The sequence below is a fragment of the Centroberyx gerrardi genome, chromosome 20 (assembly GCF_048128805.1).
Source record: "Centroberyx gerrardi isolate f3 chromosome 20, fCenGer3.hap1.cur.20231027, whole genome shotgun sequence".
NCBI classification, from domain to species: Eukaryota; Metazoa; Chordata; class Actinopteri; order Beryciformes; family Berycidae; genus Centroberyx; species Centroberyx gerrardi.
Window position 1 is genome coordinate 21,069,676 of NC_136016.1, and position 26,692 is coordinate 21,096,367.

Consider the following 26,692-nt stretch of genomic DNA (forward strand, 5'->3'; position numbering starts at 1 on the left):
CAAAAGCAAAAATGTTTGACAGCTGCGGTTAACAAGAAAAGCAGCAGCGAGAGAAGAAAAGGTGAACTGTGTGTTAGAGAGAGTGATATTTGTTACTGGGTCATGCGACTTCTGCGGTCGTTTCTCATCTTTGATAAATAGGTCATCGGTTTTTGCTTCAAGCTTTTTCCGTTTTCTTTTTTTTTGTTGTTGCACTGACTCATGTTTGTTGGAGACTTCCAGACCAAATATTTGCCTCCTGTCCTTGGTTCACATCAATTGCTAAGCGCACGCGGTTCATGTAAATCTCACAAGCTACCTTTGACTTTAATGTTCGCCGACTTTCTGATGTTCCCAACCTTTAATGTTAATGTCAGCTGCAGAGAGAGCGGCGACAGGCCTTATAACACTTCCCTCCGTTCAATTCCTCCATGTGCAGTGAGCGTTACTTTTTCCAAACGCCTCTCGCTGCCATCTTGCCTGCTGTGGAAAAACCAATACTGTTCAACACTATAGGCTATCTGCTTTCTGTCCAGGCGATCTATCCGGTGTTCCACTCTGTCACATGGCCCAGCTGAGCTAGGGAACACTGTGCATTACATTTCTGTTTGCATACACATACAATCAGTGCCGCTGCAGCTTAAATTCATAGATCAGCAACATTGCAAGGGGTCAGAGTCTTACAAGCCTCACAAAAGGTGAAACAAAATATTCCTGCAACCCTGGAGTGAACAAGAGAGAAGTTGTAACATAAGAAATATGAGAAATAAGAGCTGAAGAGAGAGGTGCAGTCAAAAACAGACAGCTTCATTTTTGGCTGGGAGTCAATGAGAGTGTCTCACATTCAGACCAATATCTTATTTTTGTGATAGGCTTATTTTACTACAAAAAAGCGTAATGTTTAAGGTCTTGATAAGCTATGGACAGTGGCATGAGATCCAGACGAGCCTCTAAATGAGTAAGAAACAATTTTGTTTAGCAGGTGCTCCTGTTTCGCACATGCTCAGTATGGTAATATTGTAATTTTAGACAGTTGTACGCATGTGTGAGATTTTATTTTCCCGCCACTACGAATTTCTGCTTTAGCGGACGAGGCTGGAGTAAACAACCTGGCAGAACTGAGTAGACTAATTCATTTCTGTGCTGTTTTTGGCTGGGAACTTCGCCATAATTTTGCCAAAATGATGGATTTTGTGTTTAGATAATGTTGGCTGGTTAACTTGTTAGCACAGCATCTGGTCAAATAACTATCACTGTCCTGTTCACATTAGGTAATATACTGTATCTAGTAGAGGCTTAGAGTTAGAAGTGGCTACTAGGTGCATGTTAACACAGGTTGCTTTGCGAAATTAGCCTAAGAACAACTGCTTATATGTTAGGTGAGCTGACTCTTTTCAGGTTTCTGCAATGCTCCGCCATGCATGCGCTTGATAAAGACAACATTTAGTAGTGTGAGCCTGCCTGGCCCTCCGAAAGCTGCTTGATGACCATGTCGGTCCCCATGTGGGAGAAACAGCAGGTGGTTTTCAGCAATGGGAGATTTAAAACTCCCTGGTGCACCGCTGACAACCAAATAAGACTTAAACCCTTTAGAGCACAGCAACAGGAGGAATGGAGGAAAAGAGGGAAGAAGAGAGAGAGAGAGAGGTAATAAAGACAACAGGGTAAGATGCAGGACTCAAGAAGTAGAGTCAGACAGAAGACAGAAGAGTTTATACATAATTCTTTGGAAAGAGAGCGATAGAGAACAAACAGAGAGAGGGATTTTGAGAGAGAGAGAGAGGGAGCAGAAAGTGTAAAAACATAACATCTAAATCCTACTTTTCAGAGGGATCCAAATCCCTCAGATTGGAGTAGCGCTTGTGTGTGTGTGTGTGCATGTGTGTGTGTGTGTGTGTGTGTGTGTGTGCATCCATGGGTGCTGCATCTGAGATCCAGCTCTCTATAGCTCCATCTGTGACGAGATCTGTGTGAATCTCACCACGCCTAATTAACAGACATCATTTTTCGCTGGGCTGCCATCAGTGGTAACCACACTTGTACATTGCGTGTGTGTGTGTGTGTGTGTGTGTGTGTGTGTGTGTGTGTGTGTGTGTGTGTGTGTTTACTGTATATTGACTAGGAGAAGTGGCTTTCAATCATGAGCCATCGAGACCGAGAGTCTGCAGGTTTTAATTCCAGCCAAATTTAACTGTTTAACACACTTAAGATTATCCCCAATCGATTGATCTGACCCGCCCCAATAATATCGAGCATGACCGCCAACAGCCAATGAGAGCCGAGTTTACAGCGAGTCGAGGCGGAAGCACCTGCATCTGAGTGTTTTCTAGAGACACAGCTGAATGTGTGTGTGTGTGTGTGTGTTTCTGCCCAGGATGTGTAAGTTACATCACAGCAGCCTCCATTATCAAAGAGTATATGATCCAGTATGTGATCAATGGATCTTATAGAAGCGTCCAGCAGAAGGATCATGTGTGTTATGGCTTGTCATTAGCAGTGTGAGAGTCTCTACATAGCAGGAGATAGAAGAAGAGCTGCAGGGGGCCGCTCATATCAAACACCCCCCTCCTGCCTTCACACACACACACACACACACACACACACACACGCAAGCACACTCGCACATTCATATGCATGCCAACACACGTACATGTGTATGTTCTCTCTCTCTGACTTTTGCCACAAACTGACATGAACAAAAACCTAAACATGAACACACTCCTCTTTTCCCTTCTCCCTCCACCATAAATAAACAAATAAACAAACAAACAAACAAATGTGTGGCTTGTATTGGGCACAAGTCTGTGTTGGATGCAGCCTGCTGTATCTGGATGTATAGAAAATGGCACGCGCTCCCTGTGGGGGTGCAGCCTGGTTACATTAACATAGTAATTACAGTGTGTGTGTGTGTGTGTGTGTGTGTGTAGTGCACCATCTACCAAGCAGGCACGTGTTCTACTTACGGATAATGATCCAGACCACTGGCTCCGTCTCTCTGTTTTCCCTCTCCTCTCTTTTCTCTAAACTCTATCCTCCCCTTCCCCCTCCTGGTATATCTGAATATGAGTATAATCTTTCTTACACCAAGAATCTGCAATGGAAATAAAATTAAAAGTGCCATCTGCATTCTAATGAGGGCTACGATTCATTCTGCATCTGTTCTGCATTAATACTACTAAAAATTCTTTCTTAATGTTGTTTTAGCCGAACCAGAGGAGTAGACTGTAACACAAAACTCTCTCAAACGACTAGCTGCTGGAACGTTCGTTGTAAAAACTGAAATTACGGCTGAAAGGAGAGCGAAACGTGATTTTTCCAAACTCTTCCTCTTGGGGATGGGGGATGGGGAAGTATAGCACCAAAATGAAAAGTTGAGTTATACGGATTTGGGACCTAAATATCTTTCTGATTTCAGGTCAAAACAGTTTCCAAAGCTGTTTTATCATAATTTTTCACTGTGTCATAATATCATATTGTGATTTTGTGCTTATTCCTTTCTTCTTCTTTTGATTGATGTTGAACTCTGCCATCTCCTGCACGCCGCTGTCAATCAAATGCTTGCTGGGAAACATCTGTAGAAAACGCCCAAAGACTGAATCCCAATCACCTGTGTCTGCACAGTAGCAGCTAAAAAAACACAGCTGTGACGCCTCACAGTTTGATTGTCATTTGGCTTTGAAAATGAAATAATACGAGCGTTTGGCTTGTGTAAGCTCTCACCAACATCTGCTAACATGAAAGGTTAGAGAAGCAGGGTGGCGACTGGGAGATCACCTGTTCAGAGAGCGGGGAAACAGAACGAGGCTCTCTCCTCCCTCAGCAGCTAGCAGGGATCTGCCCTTGAACAAGACACTTAAGAGAAACCCTGAACTAGTGATCTTCTGTGAGATGAAATGTGTGTGTGTGTGTCTGTGTGTGTGTGGGTGAGAGGTAAAGAGAGCGAAAGGCCTCTGGGAAAAACAAGAGTGACAGACTGGAAGAGCTGTGGCTGCTTTTTTTGTTTTCCAAAGCAAAGGAAAAGAACAAGTAAAGCTCTTAACTTCGCTCCCTGTCTTCGTTAGTGTTTAGTGTGTGTGTGTGTGTGTGTGTGTGTGTGTGGTGTGTGTGTGAGAGTAAAGGAGGAGGGCGGTAACAGAGGAGCTGTTTGTGTGTCTGTATGTGATGATGTGTATGAAACTAACCATGCGTTCACATTGTGAGCAACACGATCAACAAGTCACTGCAAGTCCATTTGTTTCCTATAGAGCAGCGACCAGAGAAACCAGAGATATGCAGACGCTCCACAAGCTTTTTAACTCCCATATCGCCCAGGATCTGTTTAGTTATGTATAGCCCAGCTTTAAACCAGGCAATAAATACATATGGTATATACTGTACATATTTAAACAATGAAACAGCTGACGTCTGAAACAGAAGACGTCGTCTAAGACGTTACTAAACTTTTAAACCCTATGGAGCCAAATTTTAGCCTCGATATCTATAACCATTTACACGTCTTTTAAACAGCTAATCAACGTAAAATTTCTCACTGGGAAAGCTTTCCAGTTCTCAACTGTTATTTGAAAGACCAAAGGAATAAAAAAGCGATGCTCGGAGAACAGCTGCATCCATCGTTAGGTTCGACGATAAACTCTGAAGTCATTTTATTGAGTTTTTTGTTTATTTTTGATTAATGCTAACTAATCAGCGCTTGCTTGCTAGCTGAGTTAACTCAAAGACAACAGATAAGGAAGGAAGATTCTGCACATGCTGTTCTAGCCAACAGAAACCCTTGTCTGCATGGGGCGAGGAATTCATCTCGCACATGTGCACAATATTCTAATATTACCATACTACATGTATGAAATAGGAGCAGCTGCTAAACAAAATAGAAAATAGTTTTTTACTAATTCAAAGACACGTCCAGATCGCACGCCGCTCCCCATAGCTTAGCAAGACCTTAAACATTATGATGTTTTGCCTAAATAAAGGAAACCTCTTGCAGAAAAACAGATATTGGTCTGAATGTGAGACTCTCTCATTGACTCACAGACAAAAAGGAAGCAGTCTGGTCTACCTAACGGTGTTATCAGCCTGTATACTGTCTGATCTATTTTTTTTTCCATTTTTTTTATTAGGAATTGAAAAGCACAACAATTCAAAGGAGTATCATGACACAAAATCCCAGAGCATAGCACTTAAAAGCATTACTAAAAATACTTATTTCTAAAGTGGTCCTCTCAAAGTGGTCAACTCATCAAAAAAAAATCATCGTAACCTTATTAAAGACAATGCCAGAGAAGTGAAAAATACATGATTTACGTGTTCAAAACTTTGTACCGCACACAATCAGTCAGAATAGAGCGACCCACCAACCAAGTTTCTCACAGTGTTTATGTTCTGAACATGTTTTATATTTCTGCATCAGGGTTGGAAGTTGTTGTTTGTCTGAGCTGCACTGAAGTTTTGTTTTGTTATGCTCTGTTTTTTTTTTTTGCACAGAAAATCATATAGGCATGAGATTATGGTTACTTCCCACTCACAATTTCACTGTGAACTTTCAGTTTGGCTGTGCATGTCTCCCTTGCACCTGTGTATCAAGGTTACTTCATACTGCATGTATTTTGTATTTTTGGTATATTTTCATACGCATTTTACAAATTAATTCTGTCTTGGCTCAGTAAGTTCTGCTGCTGTTTTTTCCACTTACTTTCCCCCATACTTTTCATACAAACATTCATGTTCTAGTGTTGAAATTGTCAGTTGTGTATTTTCATATGACTGACATTTACTATTTTCTTATTCATATCCCATTTTTCTTTGTTGTATCCTGTTACTATTTGCTGCTGCAACGAGTCAATTTCCCCATGGGAGTCTTTAAAGTTTCATCTTCACTGATCTTAATGTATTTCAGTATTGTTTATTGTGTGTCTGCATGTGTATCAGTGTTTGCACTGTGTGTATGCATACCTGTAACTGTGTGTGTGTGTGTGTGTGTGTGTGTGTGCGCTCACCGCTGCGGCTGCGCAGCATCCTGGCTGAGATGCCGTTGGCTCTCGTTGGCGAGCCGGACCCGCCGTTGTCCACCGAGCTCACCTCCCCTCCCTGCTGCTTCAGCAGGTCCGTCAGCGTCCTGCAGACACACACACACACAGACACACACACACACACACACACACACACAGACACACACAGACACACACAGACAGACACAGGCTGTAATTTGAAGCTCAATTTACTCTCCAATGCCGAGTCTGGATGAATAAAAGTTATACATTTATAATACATTGAATTTATATTATATAATTTATATGATTTCTAATAGATAAATGGAAAATGTGCTACTCGGTCCATTTTTCTGTTGTAAATGAGAGCAGACAGTTCATCTTCCTATAAAGGATTTCATTACAGTTCAGTTATTCTCACATCATCTTCTTCTGTTATCCTCACAAACTGAGACTGCTAGTCCCAAGAGAGGGCTTTCCTAGACAGCTGGAACCCCTACACACACACACACACACACACACACACACACACACACACACACGCACCTACACACACACACACACACAAACACACACAAACAATGCATTCCCATGTACATCCTCTATTCTGTGCACGTGGATGTGCCGTTTTGTTTTAGTATTCCAAGTGCATTTTTTTTATGTGTCTTTTTGCATCTAGCAAACTCAGTGTGTGTACTGTGTGTGTGTGTGTGTGTGTGTGTGTGTGTGTGTGTGGTCAGGGTTAACAGGGTTAGGTTCAGAGCCTGGGAACCTCTCTCTACACTGCTACCTTCTTTTTCCTGTTGTTCTCAGTGGAAAGCTTGTGCTGCTGCTGTGTGTGTGTGTTGGGTTGCATCATGGTAGCGCTCAAATTGCCAAGCGCTAGATGTTAAGGATTTATCAAAAGAGCTTTGTGCATGAAATGATTTTTAAATAGTCGCATAGCTGCTACAAAAGCCAGCAAACACTGATACCCCAGCCTGCACCAACGATGAAAAACCGATGAAAAGTTTTATATATGTTGTCGTCCACCTGTAGTGTTTTGTGATACGTGGACAAAACATGCAAATCCTTACATACAGTGTCATTTATTGGGTTCACTGGGCTTGTTTGGTCCACATATCACTATTATTTTGAAATCTGGTGTGTGTGTGCTCAGGTATCAGAGCTACCTGCCACATGGACACAGAGAACAGTGTTTGTGCAGTAGGTCCATCTTTAAAAAATCCAATCCATTTTGATATTTTGCGTTCAGAGCACCAGGGGAGTGCAGGCCTTGTTGAGCTGTAATAATAGATGTCACTGCATAACGGTTTTGCCAGCTGGGATGTCAAAACCTCAGAACTGTTTCCTACCCAGACAGAACCTTATAATTACAAGCTCAGATGCTGAAATGCTGGAAATAGAAAGAAGCGGTTCAATGTGTGAGATGATTCAAAGTGGATTTTAACAACAAAATCAAACTTCTCAGTGTCTCTTTTTCATGTTTATGTGTTTTGCATATTATCATGGAGGAAGCCATCGAATCAGGACCTGTCGTCGACCAGCCGCTTTTTGCTGGTCAGAATTTCCTCCAAGCTTTTAAACGTTGTCTTCTTCGGACTCAAGATGCAAGTAAATGCAAATGAATGGCAGCAACATGTTGGGGCCGTTCAGGCTGAGCGGCTCCACCGGACCGGTTGAAAGTTGCTCAAGGGAATCAACCGATTACCGACAGAGGCTTATCCTCTGACCTATAAGACATCCAGGCTTGACAAGCTATTATAGAGAGGATAACACACACACACACACACACACACACACACACACAGAGGACAAACACGCCGGCAGCCATGTACGCATCCACACAGACACATGAAGACAAAGGCAGTATGGAAAGAGATTAGTGCCAGCAGAGATTGTATTTGAATTGGTCATGCTCATATTGAACTGTTGAATAAAAAAAAAAATGGATTTGTTCAATCAATAATTCTGTCACTTGAGAAATTAAAGTCCCTTGTGCCCAGATGTGCGTCTCAGGAAGCCGAAACTGAATTTAGAAAACTGAATTTGAATTGGGAAAACCACATTTGAAATTCTAGCTAAAAGTGAAATCCAATAATAATCGCATTCAATTTCAAACCGTTGCATTCAATTTAAAATTGTGCCTCACAAATTCAATTTTCAAATTCATCTATTCAACAGATCTATTGTTTTAAATTCAACAGTTGAATATAAGCATGAAAAAAAAAATCAAATTTATGCGATTCAAATCCAATCTCTGCTGGCACTGATTTCTTTCCATAATACACAAGCATTAACATAGACAAGGATGAACACACACACACACACACACACACACACACACACACTGACCGACCACCCAACCTCCTTCCTACAGCTGACAAAACCCCAAACACCTCCCTCCCAGTTGCACACACACACACACACACACACACACACACACACACACACTCATCACTTTGAATAAACACATTTCCGCTCTGTGCGTTTGCTGAGTTTACACTGTTGACGGTATTCACTCCCTTGATCAATAATTCAAACACTGGTGCCTCTGTTCCGCTAACGAAGCTCATGTACATAGCCCCTACACACACACATACACACACACACACACACACACACACATGCACAGGTACACTACACACACACACACACACACACACGTACATCCCAGAGTAGGACCGTGCTGAGTGAGATAGCCAGAGGCAACTTGTTCACACTCAACCTGCCAAATAGTGAGTCCCTTTGGCCACCTCACTGATGCAGATCTACAAACCATGCGTGGGTGTGATGATAGGAGTAACGGTGTCACTGATGCCAGAAAGCGACACCTGCAGGGAGTTGACTGCTTGTTTTATCAGCTACATGCATCTCATCTGGAGGAATTTTAGATGTAGGTGTGTGTGTTCACATACATGACCCAAGGAAAACTCCACCGTAAAACACCTTAACACTGTTTAAAAAACAACTATTGGCAATTTCTGGGGTCCATTTTGTAGTTTGGTGGTGAATTTTTCTTGGCCAAATGTAGATGAGGTGACGTCATGTCCAGATATTTCAATGGAAATGGAAATAGACAATGGACAATTGACAATGGAAATAGACCAGAATGCAATGCAGCCACAAGACAGGTTGAGTTGTGAGTAAAGAGTGCGACTCCAACTTTTTCTCGCTCCACTATTGCTATCGCTCTCTCCACCTACACGTATAATGAATGCAAGTTTACACCTGTTCTCTGGGGGTTGTCGAAAGGCATTCTGGGAAATGTAGGAAATCACTAACTGAAGTAGAAGCAGATTGAGGGAAAGTGAGTACACCAAAAAGTAAATTACACCATAAGACCCGTATCTGAGAATTCAGTTTTCCTGATCTGATTTCATAATAGAAAATCTAATTGTGAATGTGTACGTGTGTGTGTATGTGTGTGTGTGTGTGTGTGTGTGTGTGTGTGTATACGTGGGTCTTCATGAATGTGTGTGTTAGATTATGACATGAAAGTGTCCCTCTCTGAACATTTCCATCACACAACAAAAAGACTTAAACGCCTCCCGCTCTCTGCTCCTCTTTACCTCTTCTGCAAAGACTCTTTTCTCTCTTCTTCTCTCTTCAGCTTTCATTCTCTTTCCTTTCATTCTTCTCTCTCTCTCTCTCTCTCTCTCTGCCCTCCCCTCCCTCCACCCAAACGGAGCCCTAAATCTGTCTCTTCCTCTCCTCCCTCCTCTTTTAAACCGTACCGTTTGTGCTGCTCTCCTCCATTCTCTCTCCCTGCACCTCGTCTCCTCTCTGACTCACTGCAGCGGAGCGCCTCGGGCCTCCGCTCTCCTCTCTTGGCTCGCCGCTCAAACAACTTGCTGATTTGGACTTTTAATCTGCCACAAAACTGCGCCTGTCTCCGGGCTATATAGTGTTTATGGAGTCTTGGCTGCGCTTCATGAGGAAAGACTGAAGATGGCCATGTAGCTGGCTTGAAGATTAAGAGGGGGGGGGGGAGATTTACGGAAATAGCTCACGCTGGTTGCAAACGATGAAGTCTAGATCGATGATATACTGAAGGAATAGATGTTTTAGTTGTTTGTTAATAAACCTGTTTTCATCACTACTGTCACTGCTTCTTCTCGCCGCTCCACTTAAGCTTGTTCTTGCCATGTTGGCCGCGTTTTGAGTACGCTCCGCTCCTTTCTGATTGGCTCCTCCAATCATAAATAATATAATAAAATAATATAATAACAGAGAAAAGTGTCCCAATCCCACTAATTGAGACCCCTTGGATTCGCCTTGTTTGCCAAATGAAATTCAGGTGTCTGGTTTCTCCTCCCACAGAAAGTGAAAAATCGAAACTTAAGGGTGAAATCCAATCTCACCAGCGTTAGATCTTCTCCTCTCTCGTCTCTTTGGTTTCTTTGGGTATAAAGCATCACAGACCGGCCGCTTGGTAAACATGAGCGAGCTGTGTGACGTTCACTGACCTCACTGCACAGGAATTCTGGGTATTGAAGTTCAAAGTTTTCAAACAGTTGCCTCTCTCGCTTCTCATTTGGAGTCGCCAACATGCAAAGTTGACTAGTGCAGCTTTAAAATCACAACTGAGGTGATTAATTCGCTAAAGTTTGATAATTACTGTAAGTTCTCAGCAAAGAAAATCATATGCTGGCTCTTATAAGCGCTCTTCTACCTCTTGTCACGATATAATAACCATTATGGACTCCCTTACATATTAGAAACAGTGCATCTCTCGTCATCTTTAAATGATCTTATAAAAACTTCCTACTGGAGTTTCAGGTCTGTCATCTTTGACTTATAATAATAATAATAATATCTGGCATGTTTCTGAACCACGAACCAGAATGATTTTAAATTCTCTTCCTTTATAATCTCTTGTTTCATATATCGTTTTCCCATCTCTTTCTTCCAAATATCTCTTTTGAATTTGCTGAGTAGGCCTCAAAGCTGTTTAAATTCCTTCTATGGCATTTTAACCTTTTTTACATGCATAAAAAAATAAATGAAATTACATTTATACAGCATTAGATTTGCAGGAGTGTGTGTTGGATCTGGATACTACTGCAATATTCCTCACTATAATCAGTGTGTTTGATAGTTTCCACTCTTGCTGAGAACATAAAAACATGTTTTACTGTTTATTTCAGTGGGATGTTCTTGCTGTCAAACACAAACTCTGCTTCAGCTGTTACATCTTTAGGAAATAATCATCCCGTTCTTTGTGACAGAGGACAAAAGCCTTCCCATGCTGTAGTGAATCCCTGCCTCATGCAGCTGAGTGGATCTTGGTCTAACCTTCAGTCTGCGCTCCTCTCCTCTCCCTCGGCTCTTTACTCTATAACATCTTACGTAACAGCGATGTGCCTGAGATCTGTGAGCTCATCACGGGCCGTCCTGTCCTCCCTGCTTTCCCCTCACATCACAGCTGCAGTGAGATGAGACTCTGCTAATGTCCTGTAACAATCAATTACCCAACCAGATCACCGGCCACAACACACACACTAATTAGCTACAACCAGAACTACAGTGGCTGTCCGAACTGTCTCTCTCTCTCCAATTCAAATTCAAATCAGCTTTATTGGCATGACAGGAGAGAAACCTCTGTTGCTGAAGCTGCACAGTATTTCAAAATGAGGTAAGATTACAACATTGACTAATAATTAATAGTGAATAAACAGTAAAATAACGAATATCAACAGTCATATCAACAACAATATAATCAAAAACCGTTCAATAACGTTACTAGTTCAGTTCAATTTTGCAACTGGACAGAGAAGAAAGAGATAAATAGATAAATAGATACAAAGTAAATAGTCAATAGACAGAAAGGGAAAAGGAAAGGAGGGTAATTCTGTAACAGACAATTAATTTTCAACATTTATATTTTCTCATACAACTGATGATATTCACTAACAAGCTGAGCTGCTGGTTCTACAGTGTTTGCATTTCCCCCCAAAAAAACATTCTGGATGCTTTTCTCTTTCTGTAAATACAGAGAAAGTTGGATCTTCAGTGTAATACTTGGTAAGTGTAAAATCTCTGACTCTCTTATATCTTTTTACAGTAAAGCAGGAAATGACTCTCTGTTTCTGTCTCTCCTGATTGGCAGCATGTTCTGTTTTCTCTGGCCGCATGTCTTTTTATGGCAAGATCACGCTCACTGACCCTGTACACTGCAAAAAAAGTCATTTAGTCTGTTGTTCTAAAATCGTAATTTTCTTAACATAAGTGAAAGAAATCTGCCAGTAGGGTTCGATAATTAAACTTGTTTCCAAAGCAAATCAATTTGTTTCAAGAATTTAGTAGAATCAAGAGTCATTTTCTTGACAGCAGTGCAGTGATCTGCTTTATTCTGACTGGTTTCAACAGACTGACTCATTTCTAGAAAATTCCTGAAACAAGTGCAGCTGCAGTGGAAACCAGTGGAGTTATCTCTCCTCACTGCAGAATTAAAATAAGACTTGAAGGCTGAATATGAGACTAAATGACTCGTTAAGATGAATGTTTTTTTTTTTGCAGTGTGTTTAGTTAGAATTTCTTTTTTTTTTTTTTTTTTACAACCTTTCATTTTAACAAGATCATTTGCAGGTTGGTATTCTCCTTGTAGATCTTCATAACATTTCAACTTGTTGTGTTGTTTCATTTCTTTTTGCCAATTGCAGATATTTTGTTATTACATTCAATTAGTTTGAACATTGTTCTCTCTCTCTCTCTCTCTCTCTCTCTCTCTCTCTGTCTCTCTCTCTCTCTGTCTCTCTCTCTCTCTCTCTCTGTCTCTCTCTCTTCCTCTCTCTCTGTCTCTCTCTCTCTCTCTCTCTCTCTGTCTCTCTCTTTCTCTCTCTCTGTGTCTCCCTCCCTCTCTCTCTCTCTGTCTCGCTCGCTCTCCCTCTCTCTCTCTCTCTCAATCCCCCTCTCTCTGTCTCTCTCCCCCCCCCCCCTCCCTCTCTCAGGCTCAGTATCGATGTCAGTGTTCCTGGCTCTCTCTCCATCATCGCTGCATTGATTGCACTAATGTAAAATGTCCTGAATACAGTAAGACCTGTATGTGCGGTCAGGACAAACATACGTGTTTCCGTGTGCATTTTCATATCACAGATAATCCATACGGCAGCGGGAAAGATGCATGAATTAACGCACACATCAGTGATCCAGTGCTGTGCATGCGGACCCCCTGAACCCAGTACTGTGTAATGGACTCTGGAAATGTATTTTCAATTTTTTTTGGTCCAGTTCACAATGTCTATGGTGGCGTTGTTCCTTCCCCGGACAAACTATAGGCTATAGGCTATGTATTCTTTCTAAATATTATTTTTTACCTTTTCATATTTTTTCTGCACTTACATACTTTTCCCATCTTTCTCCTCTCTTGTTTCCCTCTCTTTTTTTGCAGGGTTTTGGCTTGATGATAAGGGCTCGTTCTCTAAATTTGGTTCACAATTTTCCAGAGGTGTGACCAAGTCAACTTTACCAAGTCAGATCCAAGTCAAGTCCATGTCATTAATGTCAAGTCTCAAGTCTAAATGTAGAACAGCAAGTCAAGTCAGAACAAATCAAGAGTCCAGTATCAATTTAATATCTTAAAGAAAACTAAATATCTAGGACTTTTCAATGCAATATGGTTTTAATAGGATGAAAACTTGGTAAGAGCATCATGAGTTTGATTTCTATAATCAGTTTCAACTTGAACAGAATTTAAATTCAGTCGTCTGCTGGAACAAATCTCATCACTTTCAATCTGAGTCATTTACACAAACACAAGATCTCAAGTCAAGACTTTAGAAACCTTTTCAAGTCATCAAAGTACAAGTCAAGTCAAGTCTCAAGTCTTCTCTTCATGCATCAAGTCAAGTCTCAAGCAATTAAAACCTTATGGAGTTTGAGTGATAAGCAGTTGTTGACAGACAGAAACCACTAAAACAACCAGATTAGCTGTTGATGAGCTGTGTCACCTATGACCTTTTCCTGAAGACAGCAATTAACCTCTATCATTCACACACACCCACACACCCACACACACACACACACACTGAGACAGCTGACTGATTTCCCTCTCCTGGACGGATCGATAACATCAGTCGGTCGACTTCTCCTCTCCTGGTATTTTAAAACCTTTTTCTTGTTTTTCTCTCACTTACATACTTTCACCATCTTTCTCCTCTCTTGTTTCCTTCTCTCTTCCTCTCATTCCCTCAAACCTTTCCTCAGCTAATCCCTCTTCATCATTGCTGTGATCCAATGTGAGTAGCACTACAAATAACAAAGTTTGTTGCGCTGCGTTGCGGCAACCAGCAATGTGAAGGAAAGTTTTTAAAGGAAAATGCCATTTTTTGAACGATGTTTCAGTGTTTTCAGGTGGATTTTTCCTTTAAATATGAAGGGTTTCACTCCAAAGCGCTATATACTGTATATCCATTTTTTTACAAATGTTATTGATGTTCTGCTGATATCATAAAGATGATTCGGAGTGAGTTTTACTTTCACACCAGCCGGTGGTTTCAGTGTCACATGAAGAATGGAGTCACATTTTTCAGTTGGTGGATCTTATTTTGGGATGAGACTCTTCATACACAGTGAAAGTGTAGGGTTAAGGTTTTTTCTTTTTTGCCAGCCAGCAGCCAGTGAATGTTTGTTTGATGGAAGAAAAACTGAATATTCCTGAAATATTTAGGACCAAAACAGTTAATAGCAGATGCTGAAAATGAGTCAAAGGCTTAAATCTGTTTCAACTACTGTAGATTCTGCTTTTTTAAAACCAAAGGCCACCGTGAAAATATGTTTTGGACTTGAGATGCGATTTAAAGCGGTAATCTGAGAGACCCCGCTTTTTTTCTTGTCTTCCCAGAGATCACCTGTCAGTCAAACAGTGTGGGCGGAGCTTGGATTTTCTATTGATGCAGTTTGACTTTCTCTTTTCTCTGTCTGTTCAGCCGTGGTGGCTATCACTGCTCATGCTAACTAAATTCTATTAGAAATGTATTTGCCCGTCAGTTTTCGTTTCCATTTTATCTTTTACATTTTAGGCGTTTAGCTGATGCTCTTATCTAGTGCGACTTCTAATGAACGCATCAGTACAAAAAGCTTAAATTCCTACATCAATAACATTAAGCCGTCATCAAGCAGCTAATATGAAGTAGTGTAAGGGTCAGAGGCTTTAAATAATATAACAAAATGTTCCTGTGACCCCAGAATCTGTAAGGAACTGAGGAAGAAAGATTGATGTTTTCCTCCTGCCGCATCAATAAAAGATCAATAGAAACTGTCCGATGTTCATACAAAATAGTTTTCCTGGCACTTCACAAATGTTCTGAATGAGAATCACTCCTGCACACCTGAATATTTAGCTTAAGAAACAGGTGCAGCAGGGGTAAAATGTCTGAAAAAGAAACTGATGATAGGCTGAGTGCTGAAACGTTTGATCTGCTCTTCGTCTTTTGTAATCAAAATCATTATTTTTGCATAGCTTGTGTCTTTGGGCATCATTTTGAATGCGAGAGAGTCTGTTTTTTAAAGTGAATTTAAAGGGAAACAACTGGTGGTGCGCATAAATTTGAGTCTTAACGCGTAATGAGCACAGGTGAACTTGATGAAAAAAGTGAAAAAAAAAAAACCATACACACAAATATAGAATTGAACTGAAAAAGATTGAATACTTTACTCAGGTGATGAAAGTTGACCAAGGGATTGGTCAGTTCGAATGACCAAACTTTGTATTTGTTATTTGTGTTGGCAAGCTAAGCCACTCAGGAGGAGTTATGAGTTTCTTTCTCGTTGGTAAATGTTTAAATGTCAGTATACTGGTCATGGCTAAAATGCTCCACTGCCTCCCTTTTGATCAGAATTTCAGTTTAAAGCTGCATTAAGTAAGATTTTCCTTCCCCAAAAAAAGCAAATGACAAAGCAGTATTATTATTATCATTATTATTATTATTATTATTTCCTCTTCACTAGATGTTTCTGTTGGATCTCTGCTATGATCAGCTAGCTTCTCTATTGCGGAAATGTGACTTTTATAAGTTGCCAATAGAGATCGATAAAAGTCATAAATTACTCAATGCCTTTTGTTTTTTTTTTACTTGCATGTAGACATACAAACAAACAAAAAACAATCTCGATCATACATGTAATACAGAGATATACTGTATGTGCATAAGCAAATTTATATGTACATGAGGAAAAGAACAAATGCATATATGTATAATAAAGAGACATTACATGAAGAAAGAAAGAAAGAAAAGAAAAGAAAAAAGGAATGAAAGGAAGTTAGATAACGAAGGGATAAAGAGGAGAGGGAGAAAAAAGAGGTTTTGGGGGTGAGGTGTGTGTGTGTGTGTGTGTGTGTGTGTGCGAGTGTGTGTGAATGTCCCAACTTAATGCTAATTTAAAACAAAGACAGACTAAAGTCAAAGAGTTGCACTGATATCTGACTCCGTACTGGGTCTAAGTCGGTCTTAACAAGATAGTGATCTATGATGGTATCCATAGAGCCAGTGCAGCAACATAGTGATCCCACATGATGGTATCCATAGAGCCAGTACAGCAACATAGTGATCCCACATGATGGTATCCATAGAGTCAGTACAGCAACATAGTGATCCCACACTCCTTGACATCATCCAGCCAGGATCAGCAGCGATTAGAGCTCAGGCATTTCATGATGCTGGCCAAAAATCCCCCATCATGCACCTGGACTGTATCCGCCACTGCAACAACCACTGCAGCCTGTTCTTTCTCTAATGTTGGACAGGCAAACTGTAACACAAAACTCTCATCTTTCACACCGCTATCTGCACCTTCTGATCGCTGAAAAGGGAACAAAATGTCATATTTCTGAACATTTCTTCGGAAGTTATAATAGCTGAGGTTCAGGAGCAGCAGCACACCTCAGTTCCACCTCCCATCATTTACCTTTACCTGCCCTACACACACCTGTCTGCTCCTGTTCTGCCCCTCCCTCTCTCCTCTCTCTCTCTCTGTCTATCTCAGGGTTTTTTATATATGGGGGGTCGATCATGCCCAGGAGCAACGGCGGATCCTTCGCCAACACCTTCCCCAAACCGCAGTCAACACCGTTCAGACGTCGCCGCACTCCGAGACGCGATGCAAGATATCGCAGCTTTACAATCTGCATTATATTCAAAGTCAAAAAGTCCTAAAACAATAGTGCAGCATGCAGTAAAATGTAGGACTTCTCACATGGCTACATCTGTACCGCCGCTTTAATTAGGAGGTACAAGCCAAACATCAAGGCAAGACAAACATTAGACCTCAGTAAAAATATGCAAGGTCAGAGAGAATACAGTTGTGTGTCCATGCTTTATTTGACAGTGAGCTTTCTCTTAAAAAATTTTTGGCAAAAAGAAGAGAGGAAAATCTAAGAGATAATGAGGAAGATATTGGACTTTTGGACCCACAGCTCAGTCATTTGGCTACAAAACATTTGGATTATGCTGCACGAACTGTTTGGAGAAATTTTATGGATATTTTATGTTTTTTTGGAGCTGTAAATGGACTCTGTTAACTTCAGTAGTTTGTTAGAAAGCTGAGATGGAGCTATGGGGGCTACTTGCTGTGTGTTCAATGCAGTTTCCACTAACATGAGTGAGTAGATAATGACTGAGTCTTCCTCTTGGGGTGAATTAATCCTTTAAATAGCCTCAAAAATCATCACTTTCAAGATAAAGCGCTGCCAAAGTTTCTAGTTTTTAACTGTCGTCCATTTTCCCCCGTTCTGACAAACACACCGACCACGCCGGCGGACACACACCACACAGAACAACAACTCAACAACACACTACCGAGCCCTTGAGTCAGTGGGCGCTGACCCACATTTAACTGTGTGTGGGCCGAGCGAAGCCCGGCAGGCCGGAGGAGGAGAGAGGGAAGGAGGAGAGAGGAAAGGAGGAGAGAGGAAGGTAAAGCGGCTGCAGGGCGGGAATTGTCACATCTTATCCAGCCAGGAAGCTGTCAACTTGTTTGTCCTTTCATTTGGGGAAGAATTGCGGCGAATGGTGACGCAGACGGACACGTGTGCACGCATTCACACATTTACACACGAGCGTACGTGCACACACACACACACACACACACACACTGGTGACAGGTGAGAGGTGATAGAGAGTGACAGCCAAACACTGGAGGAGATCAGAAGGCGGGAGAGACGGAGGGAGCCGTGAAAGCGGAGCGGAGGAGGAGGAAACTCGCTGGAAACTTGTGTCTCTTTTCACTTCTCGGTGCAAACACACTTTCTCACGTGGCGGGGCTTTTAAGATGAGTCACGTCTGTGTGATGCGCTTCCCGCCCTCGCTCTCTCTCTCTCTCTCTCTCTTCCCCTCTGCTCTCTCCTTAAACCAGAGGAGTCACACTGAGCGCCAGCAGCAGAGGACAGGAGCGGAGCTTTCATCACAGAAATAGGATAGTGCAATGGGTAGTGTGTATGTGTTGGTGTGTGTGTGTGTGTTCATATGTGTATGTGTGTGCGTGTGCAGGTGTATTTGTGTGTTCACATGCAGTTTGCGCATGTGGGTGTGTGTCAGGGTGAGAAAACTAACGGGGGCCGCGGGCAAAAATGTCCTGGAAAGTTCTGAAAATATCTGTGAAATCATGAATGAAGGGCAAAAAATGTCCCCGGATTTTTGAAGCACCATTTTTTATATTTAACCCTGTTCACATTTTTTTCATTGTCATATTTTCACATGTGAATGTGGCTACTGTCCCCCGTGGGCCACCGTAGCTGACTCGTGGGAGCCGATGATGGGGCGATTCTTTCCAGTGCATTGTGGGTGAGAAAAAATGGATTTTGCTCAGAAAACAACCGAGTACGCAGCCTGAAGCAGTTTCTCTGTTCATGTCATGGTATATTGTGATTTAAAATAAAACACATCTTAGTTTTATAAATTGAGTGTTTGGTTGCCAATACGCAATTCAAATGTTTAAGTTAATAGTTCAATAAAATTGCCCAAATTGCCCCAAAATGACCAAAATGCCCCTAAAAATCAATCAAAGTGGGATTTCTACAAGTGAATTTCTTACCCTGGTGTGTGCATGGTGTGTGTGTGTGTGTGTGTGTGTGAGAGAGAGAAAGAGAAAGAGAGAGAGATAGAGAGGGCGGAATGGAAAAGCAATCCTATTTGTTGCATGAGCCTGCAGTCTATCTGCAGCCCATGTTGTATTGAGTATTGCTTATCTGTCTGCTTTACAGCAGGGCAGAGCGGCATAAGTAAGGTCAAGCCCTTTAAGTGGCGATGTCACTCATTACACATTACATAACATGATGCCTAAAGAGCCTTCGGCAACGCTCACACACACACACACACACACACACACACACAGATATAGATATATGACATGCGGGCGAAGGCAGACATATGGCTCCACATGCATGTAGCGTCGCTGTCGGGTGAAAACCTCGTATCTCCAACATGTCAACTTATCAGGAACTAAGAAAAACAGCCTTTTGTATCTTAATGTCAAGACATTTTTTTTAAATTTTCCACTGGATTTCGAAAGGTTTCATCAGTCTGAGCGGTCGGCTCAACCCATAGACGAGCATGTAATCCTCTAATGGAAAAATCACCAAATTTGAAAATCACCGTAATTGGAGTTACGAGGTTTTCACACGACGACAGCGGTCAGCCGGAGCGCTAGGACACACACATGGGCAGACACACACATGGGCAGACACATGCCACATACACACACACTGATTTTAGATATTTTTAGAGATCATGTGACCTGTCCAGCCGCCATGTTAGACCCCAGCCTCACTCACGCTGCATGTCTCTCAGTGTGGTGATGTGGACCGTGCTCAGGCAGCCTAAAGGCCACCACTATCATTCTTCTTGTTAATTGAACTATAAATCACCACAAAGCGAGTGTGTGTGTGTGTGTGTGTGTGTGTGTAAGGATGAAGGTCAATGGTTGTTTGTTTACTTTTTCTGTATAAAGCCAGCCTCTTTCCACTGGAGGCTTTTCATTAGACGTGACACTGTGACCTGAGGCGGGTCCTTTCCTTTTGCTGGCCAGGGATCAGTGCAGCATACAAACACACTGAAGCTGGTGTGTGTGTGTGTGTGTGTGTGTGTGAGGGGGTTGGGGTGGGGGCTAGAGAGGAAGAAACACCTTGGTTTTTAAGAAGTTTCAAAGCTGATTCGGGAGAACTGGTAGGATTTATTAAGTGTTAATCAGCTTGCACAATATGGCACGGTGTTGCGGAAAGAGGGAGAGAAACAGAGCGAGAAAAAGAAGAAGGTGGGAAAGAAAGAAAGAAAGAAAGAAAGAAAGAAAGAAAGAGCAGGTGGAAGACAAGGTTTGGGAAATTGTTGCTAAGGTATGAGAGCAAAGTGCAGAACTGGCTCACCATGCTTTGTCACATTAACATCCAAGCCTAAACTGTGTGGATATATTTATATATTTTTGTGTTTCACCTCATAAAGTGCGCACGGTACACGAGGTCTTAGCTGCACGTACATTTCTGGACCGGGGATTTGTGTCAGGAGGACTAAGAGCTGAGCAGGCGCGCAGGCAGAGCGGCCCGGAGACGGTAGAAACTGTAATCTTGGTGAAATTTGTTTAATCTCAAGGAGGAGCGGTAATCTGGTGAGATGGGCTAATGGAGGCGGGGTGTTTATACCGCCGGAGTGTTTCTATTTCAGTGAGGTGCTACCCTCCAGGAAATATTAATCCTGCCTGTGTGCTAATATCCAGCGAACGGGTGTGTGGCTCGGGACGCACAGGCAGAGAGAGAGAAGAGAGAGCTGCTGGGGGAAATCTGGACGTAGGAGACGTGCAAGATCTGTGTGTGGAGTGTTTCTGTCCAGTGTGTCCGCTTTCCTGATTAATCATGGAGATAAACAGCATTTTGAAGTAAAACTCCCATTCCCATTTGGCACACTTTGGGCACTTTGGGTGTCCAAAGTGTGCCAAACCGTGTGAAATTGTTGTACTTTGTTATATTGTCATCAATTGTTGTCATTGTTGTAGTCAAGAGGTTCAGGTGCATCATTGTCCATGGGATCTTGGTTATAATGGTGTATAATGTATAATTGCCTGATAATATACTAGGCGAGGATTAAAATAGTAATTTTTCCTTTGTTCAATCTCCATCCCGAATTTCCCCAAGGCCTAGGGGATCAATAAAGTGCAATCGTAATCTTAATTTACTCCTGAATGGTAATAGTTATAGGTTTACTGATATGGATCCATATTCTCCAGCTTCTTACCTATCAAAGTAGGCCAGAACCATCCATGTAGGCCTTATAGTTGTGGAGCTATTCTTAATTCATTTTGGGCGTTTTTTTCCTGATTTTTGGCTAAGTGGTTGATTAAAATGCCCCAAAAAATAAACCAACAGGTGAGGATTGACGCTGACAGAGAGGGAGATGAGGATGAGAGAGGAGAGAGGAGAGGCAGGCAGAGGCTGGAAGAGGAAAGGAAGGAAGGAAGAGATGGAGGTAAAAAAAAAAAAAAGAGAGGAAGGAATAAAGATGCGAGTGGTTGAAACCTTCTCCTCCTCCCTCTGGTTCTGCCTCGCCCCGCTTTCCCCGGGACAAGAGGAGAGGAAAACCAGGAAGGAAAAGAGAGGGAGAGGAAGGCTGGAAGGCTGGATAGATAGATGGAGAGAGGGAGAGAGAAAGGAGATGAAGGGAAGACTTTGAGGAACATAAAACAACATGATATGTGACAGGAAAGGAAGACGAGAGGAACAAATGGACGAAGATGAGATGGAGAGTCTTGAAAGAGAAACGAGATCAGAAAACAAGTAGTTTGGAGAGATACAGAGGAGTGTGTGTGTGTGTATATGTGTGTGTGTGTGTGTGTGTGTGTGTGTGTTTGAGACCCTAAAGGATAAGAGAGGGATAGAGCAGAGGATGAGGAGAGGGGGAGGAGAGGGGGAGGGGAGGGGAGGGGGATTTGAGCGCATGCTGTGCTTCTGTTTGCCTAATGATTTCCTGAGGGGAATGGATTGAACTCTGAACCATATATTTAACCCCACTGCAGTTGGAGTGTGTGTGTGTGTGTGTGTGTGTGTGTGTGTGTGTGTGTGTGTGTACGTGCTTGCATGCATACATATGTGTGTGTGTGGAGAGAGATGAGGTTTGAATATGAAGCAACTGAGGTGAAAAGCTTAAATGATTTCCTGAATATTTCTGTTTTTCTGCCCATGGAGACAAAATTTAGGTAGAGTACATTCAAAATACTTATTTATTATTTGTTTCGATCCGATAATAATAATAATAGTAATATGTGATTTGAGTCCCGCTTGTCTTGTGGTAAAAACCTTAATAGTTTTGCACACCTTGGACAAACTTGGAAGAGGGAATTATCTCACACACTTTTATTCCTTCTTCAAGTTTGCTTTAAAAACCCTAGCAGAGATCGTTTTTTTGTTTTTGTTTTTAATTTTTTTGTTTATTTCAAATATAAGTCATGCTTACAAGCAAAGCAAATGGTACATGAGGGATGAAATAGAAAACAAAAATATTAAAAAAAGAAAAGAAAAGAAAGATAAAGTGGAAAAAGGAGAAACAAAGAAAACAAATGGAAAATTAGAAACATGTTTAAAAAAAAAAAGAAAGAAAAATCACAGGTAAAATCTGGGTGTGATATATGGGTGTATATGGGTGAATGCATGTGTATGAATGCATACACATGAGCATGAACCCTTACAGAAACTCATAGTGAATTACATTGCTCATACAGCACAATACTTTACACACAGTGCAAAACCATTTTCAAATCAATATCAGAATTTTTCCTTTCCCCCTTAGTTTCTCAACACTTGTCTCACTCTCTTTCTTTCTTTCTTTCTTTCTTCTCTCTTTCTCCTAACTTCATTTCGGTCACACAGCATTTCCCATGATTTGCATTCACCGTCAATACGGAGCGGGACAGCGGGACAGAAAATGCAGTTACACCTCCCAGGTGAAATGACCAGCTCGTCTAAACGGGTTGTGTGAGACTGAGACGAGCCGCTCAGATCATGTTAGGTGTTGCTGGAGAACGCTTACAGGTCGCTTTACTTAATGCACGCACACGCATGCGCACACAGGCGTACAAACACACACACACACACACACTGATGCTGCGCGTTCTTTCAAAGTCAGAAGTCGGGAATTTCCAGATTGTTAGCTGGAATTAAAACCTTTGTACATTCCAGTGGTTAGCGCTCGGAAAAACGGGAGAAACATGGACGCCTGCAAGATTTTCTTTTCCCAATGTAAAATACGGTTCCCCATGAAACTAAGCTAATGTAATGTCAATGGTATTTGACGATGTTTGCTAGCTAGTTAGCATGGCGCAACCGTTTGCCACACAGGTGTTTTGATAGATTTAAGGTCATGTGATGCTGCAAATTGAACTCGAGTGTATTTTGACTTTCTGACTTCTCTGGAACGCAGCATAAGACACATGCATGCACACACACACATGCACACACACACATGCACACATACACAAATACGTATATATGCACATGCATTCATGCACACAGAAACACACACAGACACACAAATACGCATATGTACACACACTTACACAAACAATTATACGCACACACACACCCCATCCACTCCTTTGCTCCCATATATATACTCTGTAGATCTGCCCCGCCCCCCTCCACCTCTGCGCTCCTCACCTGGAGTTGCTGATGTCGGCGTGGCTCGCCCCGGCTCCTCCCCCTCCTCCTCCGCTCCCCCGGCTCTTCTCCAGGCCCAGCTTGGTGAAGATGCCCACCAGCACCATGATGGCCACCACGCCGCAGATGATGTAGACGATGAGGTGCGTGCGGTCTCGGTCCTGGTCCCCCTGGCCCTCGGTGATGGCGGCCACGGGCTTGCCGGTGTTGGCCCAGATGGGCGTGTCGTAGTTGGAGCAGATGCTCTGGTCCAGCCGCTGCTGGCGGAACTGGCAGCAGAAGCGGTAGAAGCAGGTGCCGCAGCAGTACAGGAAGACGCCGGCGTTGCAGTTGAACGGCGGGTCCCACTGGCCCATGACGTCGTAGTAGCCCTGGCAACGCGTCCCGCCGGCGGGAGGGTCGTCCTCGTCGTCGGCGTCCCCCCCGCTGGTGGGCGTGGACAGGCCCGTCTCCAGGGGCTTGTTCTGGGTGGTCTCCACGTAGCTGGGGGTCGTCCGGTTGGCCACCGCGGTCGGGACGACGGACGGGTCGGCGTCGGTTACGCTCACCGTGGTGACGGAGGGGTCCTGGGCGAGGGCGGGGCGGGTCGTCAGGAGGGAGGAGAGGAGGAAGAGGAAGAGGAGGCAGGAGAGGCGGGTGGCGGCCGCCATGGTGCTGCGAGATGCCATCGCCTACAGTCCAACCTGCAGGCTTAGAGCGGGAAGCAAACACAGATGGAAAGCTGTTACAGACAGAACAAAGGTCATTAAACACAAAGTGACTCGTTTTACGCGCCATAACCATCGACAGCAGGATCCTTGTATCTGTCTGTGTCTTGTAACAGCTTTGTTTCGCCCCAAATTTCTACTTTTTTGCTGTTACAGACAGTTGACATTATACCCCAAAGGCAGAAGTCGTTTCACGCTCAAACCAGTGATAATATTTTATAAAACGTCAACAAACACATCTGAGGGAAAATCATCCAGTTCTCCGTCTTGGTGAAGTTCAAGATGTCTCTGCAGGTCTCTGGTACGATCTGTGAGTTTTACACACTGTCGAATGAAGCCAAACACATTCTTCGGTATGTTCGTGTGAAGCACAATCGATTTCACTTCCAATGATTCAACACATGATGTAACTCTATTGATCTTATATGCTTATGGAATCGATAATGGAAAGAGGGCAGAGGATGTTTTAAACAGGACGCTCACAGTCAGAGAAAATATAACCCTGTTATGGTGCATGTGCGACATAGTGAGAAATGATCACGACGCTATTTTTTATGTTAAAAGCAGAAAATGGCGTATTAAAAGACAGTCGAGGAAAGCCAAGGAAAATTAAATGTTTAGAATCACCCATTTTACCTAGAAATGATTGTAAATCTATTTTTTGCTTTTAAATGAGCAACATGGCGCATAAAAAAGCAGGAAATCTTGGAAAAGTCAACATTCAGAATCACAGAACATGCTCATGATAAGAGATTATAATCCTATTTTTTTTATTTTTGTGCTTTCAAAAGAGCACAAGGAAACAGAAACTCACGGAGAATTTGATGTTGGCTCTCACCTTTTCTCCCTTTTGCAACGTGCACACAGTCAAACCTCCTCTGTTGTTCTTCCCCAAAGTTCAAGGGTTAAAAATTCCCTCTAGAAATATCCACAAACTTTACTCAGCGGCATGTTTTTCCCCCGGGTGTCCCCACTGCTCCCTCTCCTCCTCATGTGTTCTCCATCGTCAGCGGGGCTCGATCGGGGGGATTGAACAATCACAAAAACAGCACCCTCCTCTTATCCTCTTCTCCCCCTTTCTCTTCCCCCTTTTTGTCCCTTATTCCTTCTTCTTCTTCTGCTCCTCTTCTTCTTCTTCTTCTTCTCCTCTCAGCGCGGCTCTGTCAGTGTTGGCAGGTGTGAGTCCAGACCAGTCCAGGTCAGTTATAATCCCATAGGACGCTCGCTTGCGCTGCCAAGCCCCCCGTGTGAGTGAGTGTGTGTGTGTGCATGTGTGTGTGTGTGTGTGAGGGTATGAGGCATGAGCGAGAGGGAGAGAGAGAGAGAGAGAGTGTGTGTCTGTGTGTGTGTGTGTATGTGTGTGTGTGTGCAACTGCACTGAGCGCTGTGAAACGCAACAGTTCAGGAGCTAAATGAGATCCCCTCCTCTGTTCGCCTCTGCTCAGCGCCAGAGAGAGAGAGAGAGAGAGAGAGAGAGAGAGAGAGAGAGAGAGAGAGAGAGAGAGAGAGAGAGAGAGAGAGAGAAAAGTGGGAGGGTGGGTGGAGGTGATGATGGGAGGGGGTGTAGGGGGGAGGAGGGGGATGGGGGGGGGGGCTATATCCAGCTGCATCTCCCATCATCCCCAGAGGACGAAAGCCTGGAAGGAGGGAGGAGAGAAGAGGGGGAGAATAAAAGAGAGAGAGAGAGAGGAAGGGAGGGAGGGGGGACAAAAACTGTGAGTGTAACTGAGTGATGCGAACCACTTTTGTCAAATCTCCTCTTTTTACTACAGAACCCCCCCCCCTCCCTCCTCCCCCCTCATACCCCCCCATCTTCATCTCTCTCTCTCTCTCTCTCTCTCTCCCTCTCCCTCTCCCTCTCTCTCTCTCTCTCTCTGTTTGTCTCCATCACTCTGTGTGTATCTTGAATGTATCTTCGTGGCAGACGGAGGACGGTCAACATCTGCTGCGGTCACTCTTGCTCATCCTCTCCTTATCGCTCCCCCGTCTGTCTGTCTCCTGCTTCCTCGCCCCCCCCCCCTCCCCCCATACCCCCCAACCGAACCCCTACTCCCCCCCCCCCCCCCCCCCCTCCTCCCCTCCTCTCCTCCTCTCCCGCTTCATCATCTCTTCTTTTCCCGTCTCAGCGTCTCCTCCCTCTGCTTTTCTCCCCCTCGCGCCTTGGGCACAGATAAACACATCTATGTGCAGAACTCTGTGTGTGAGTGAGTGTGTGTGTGTGTGTGTGTGTGTGTGGTGAGTGTGTGTGTGTGTGTGTGTGTGTGTGTGCGTGCGTTCAGAAAGATTAAGTCGGCAGGGTCCAACTCCAGTTTCTCCTCCTTGCCACTTCTTTTGTTTAAATCCCAACCTGTGCAGGAGACCCAGAGATACACTCAGCCAAAACCAGG

At 43.1% G+C, this 26,692-nt stretch overlaps 1 protein-coding gene across 1 annotated transcript in view; it reads right to left on the reverse strand.

The window, feature by feature from the left end:
- Positions 1–24,248, reverse strand: part of shisa8b (shisa family member 8b) — a 37,096-nt gene extending 12,848 nt beyond the window's left edge. The window contains exons 1-2 of the mRNA XM_071909757.2: positions 23,599–24,248; positions 5,973–6,091 (exon numbers count right to left, since the gene is read on the reverse strand). Of these exons, the coding sequence (XP_071765858.1) occupies positions 5,973–6,091; positions 23,599–24,248 (769 nt within the window). The remainder of the gene's footprint in view (positions 1–5,972; positions 6,092–23,598) is intronic.
- Between the last annotated feature and the right edge of the window lie 2,444 nt (positions 24,249–26,692).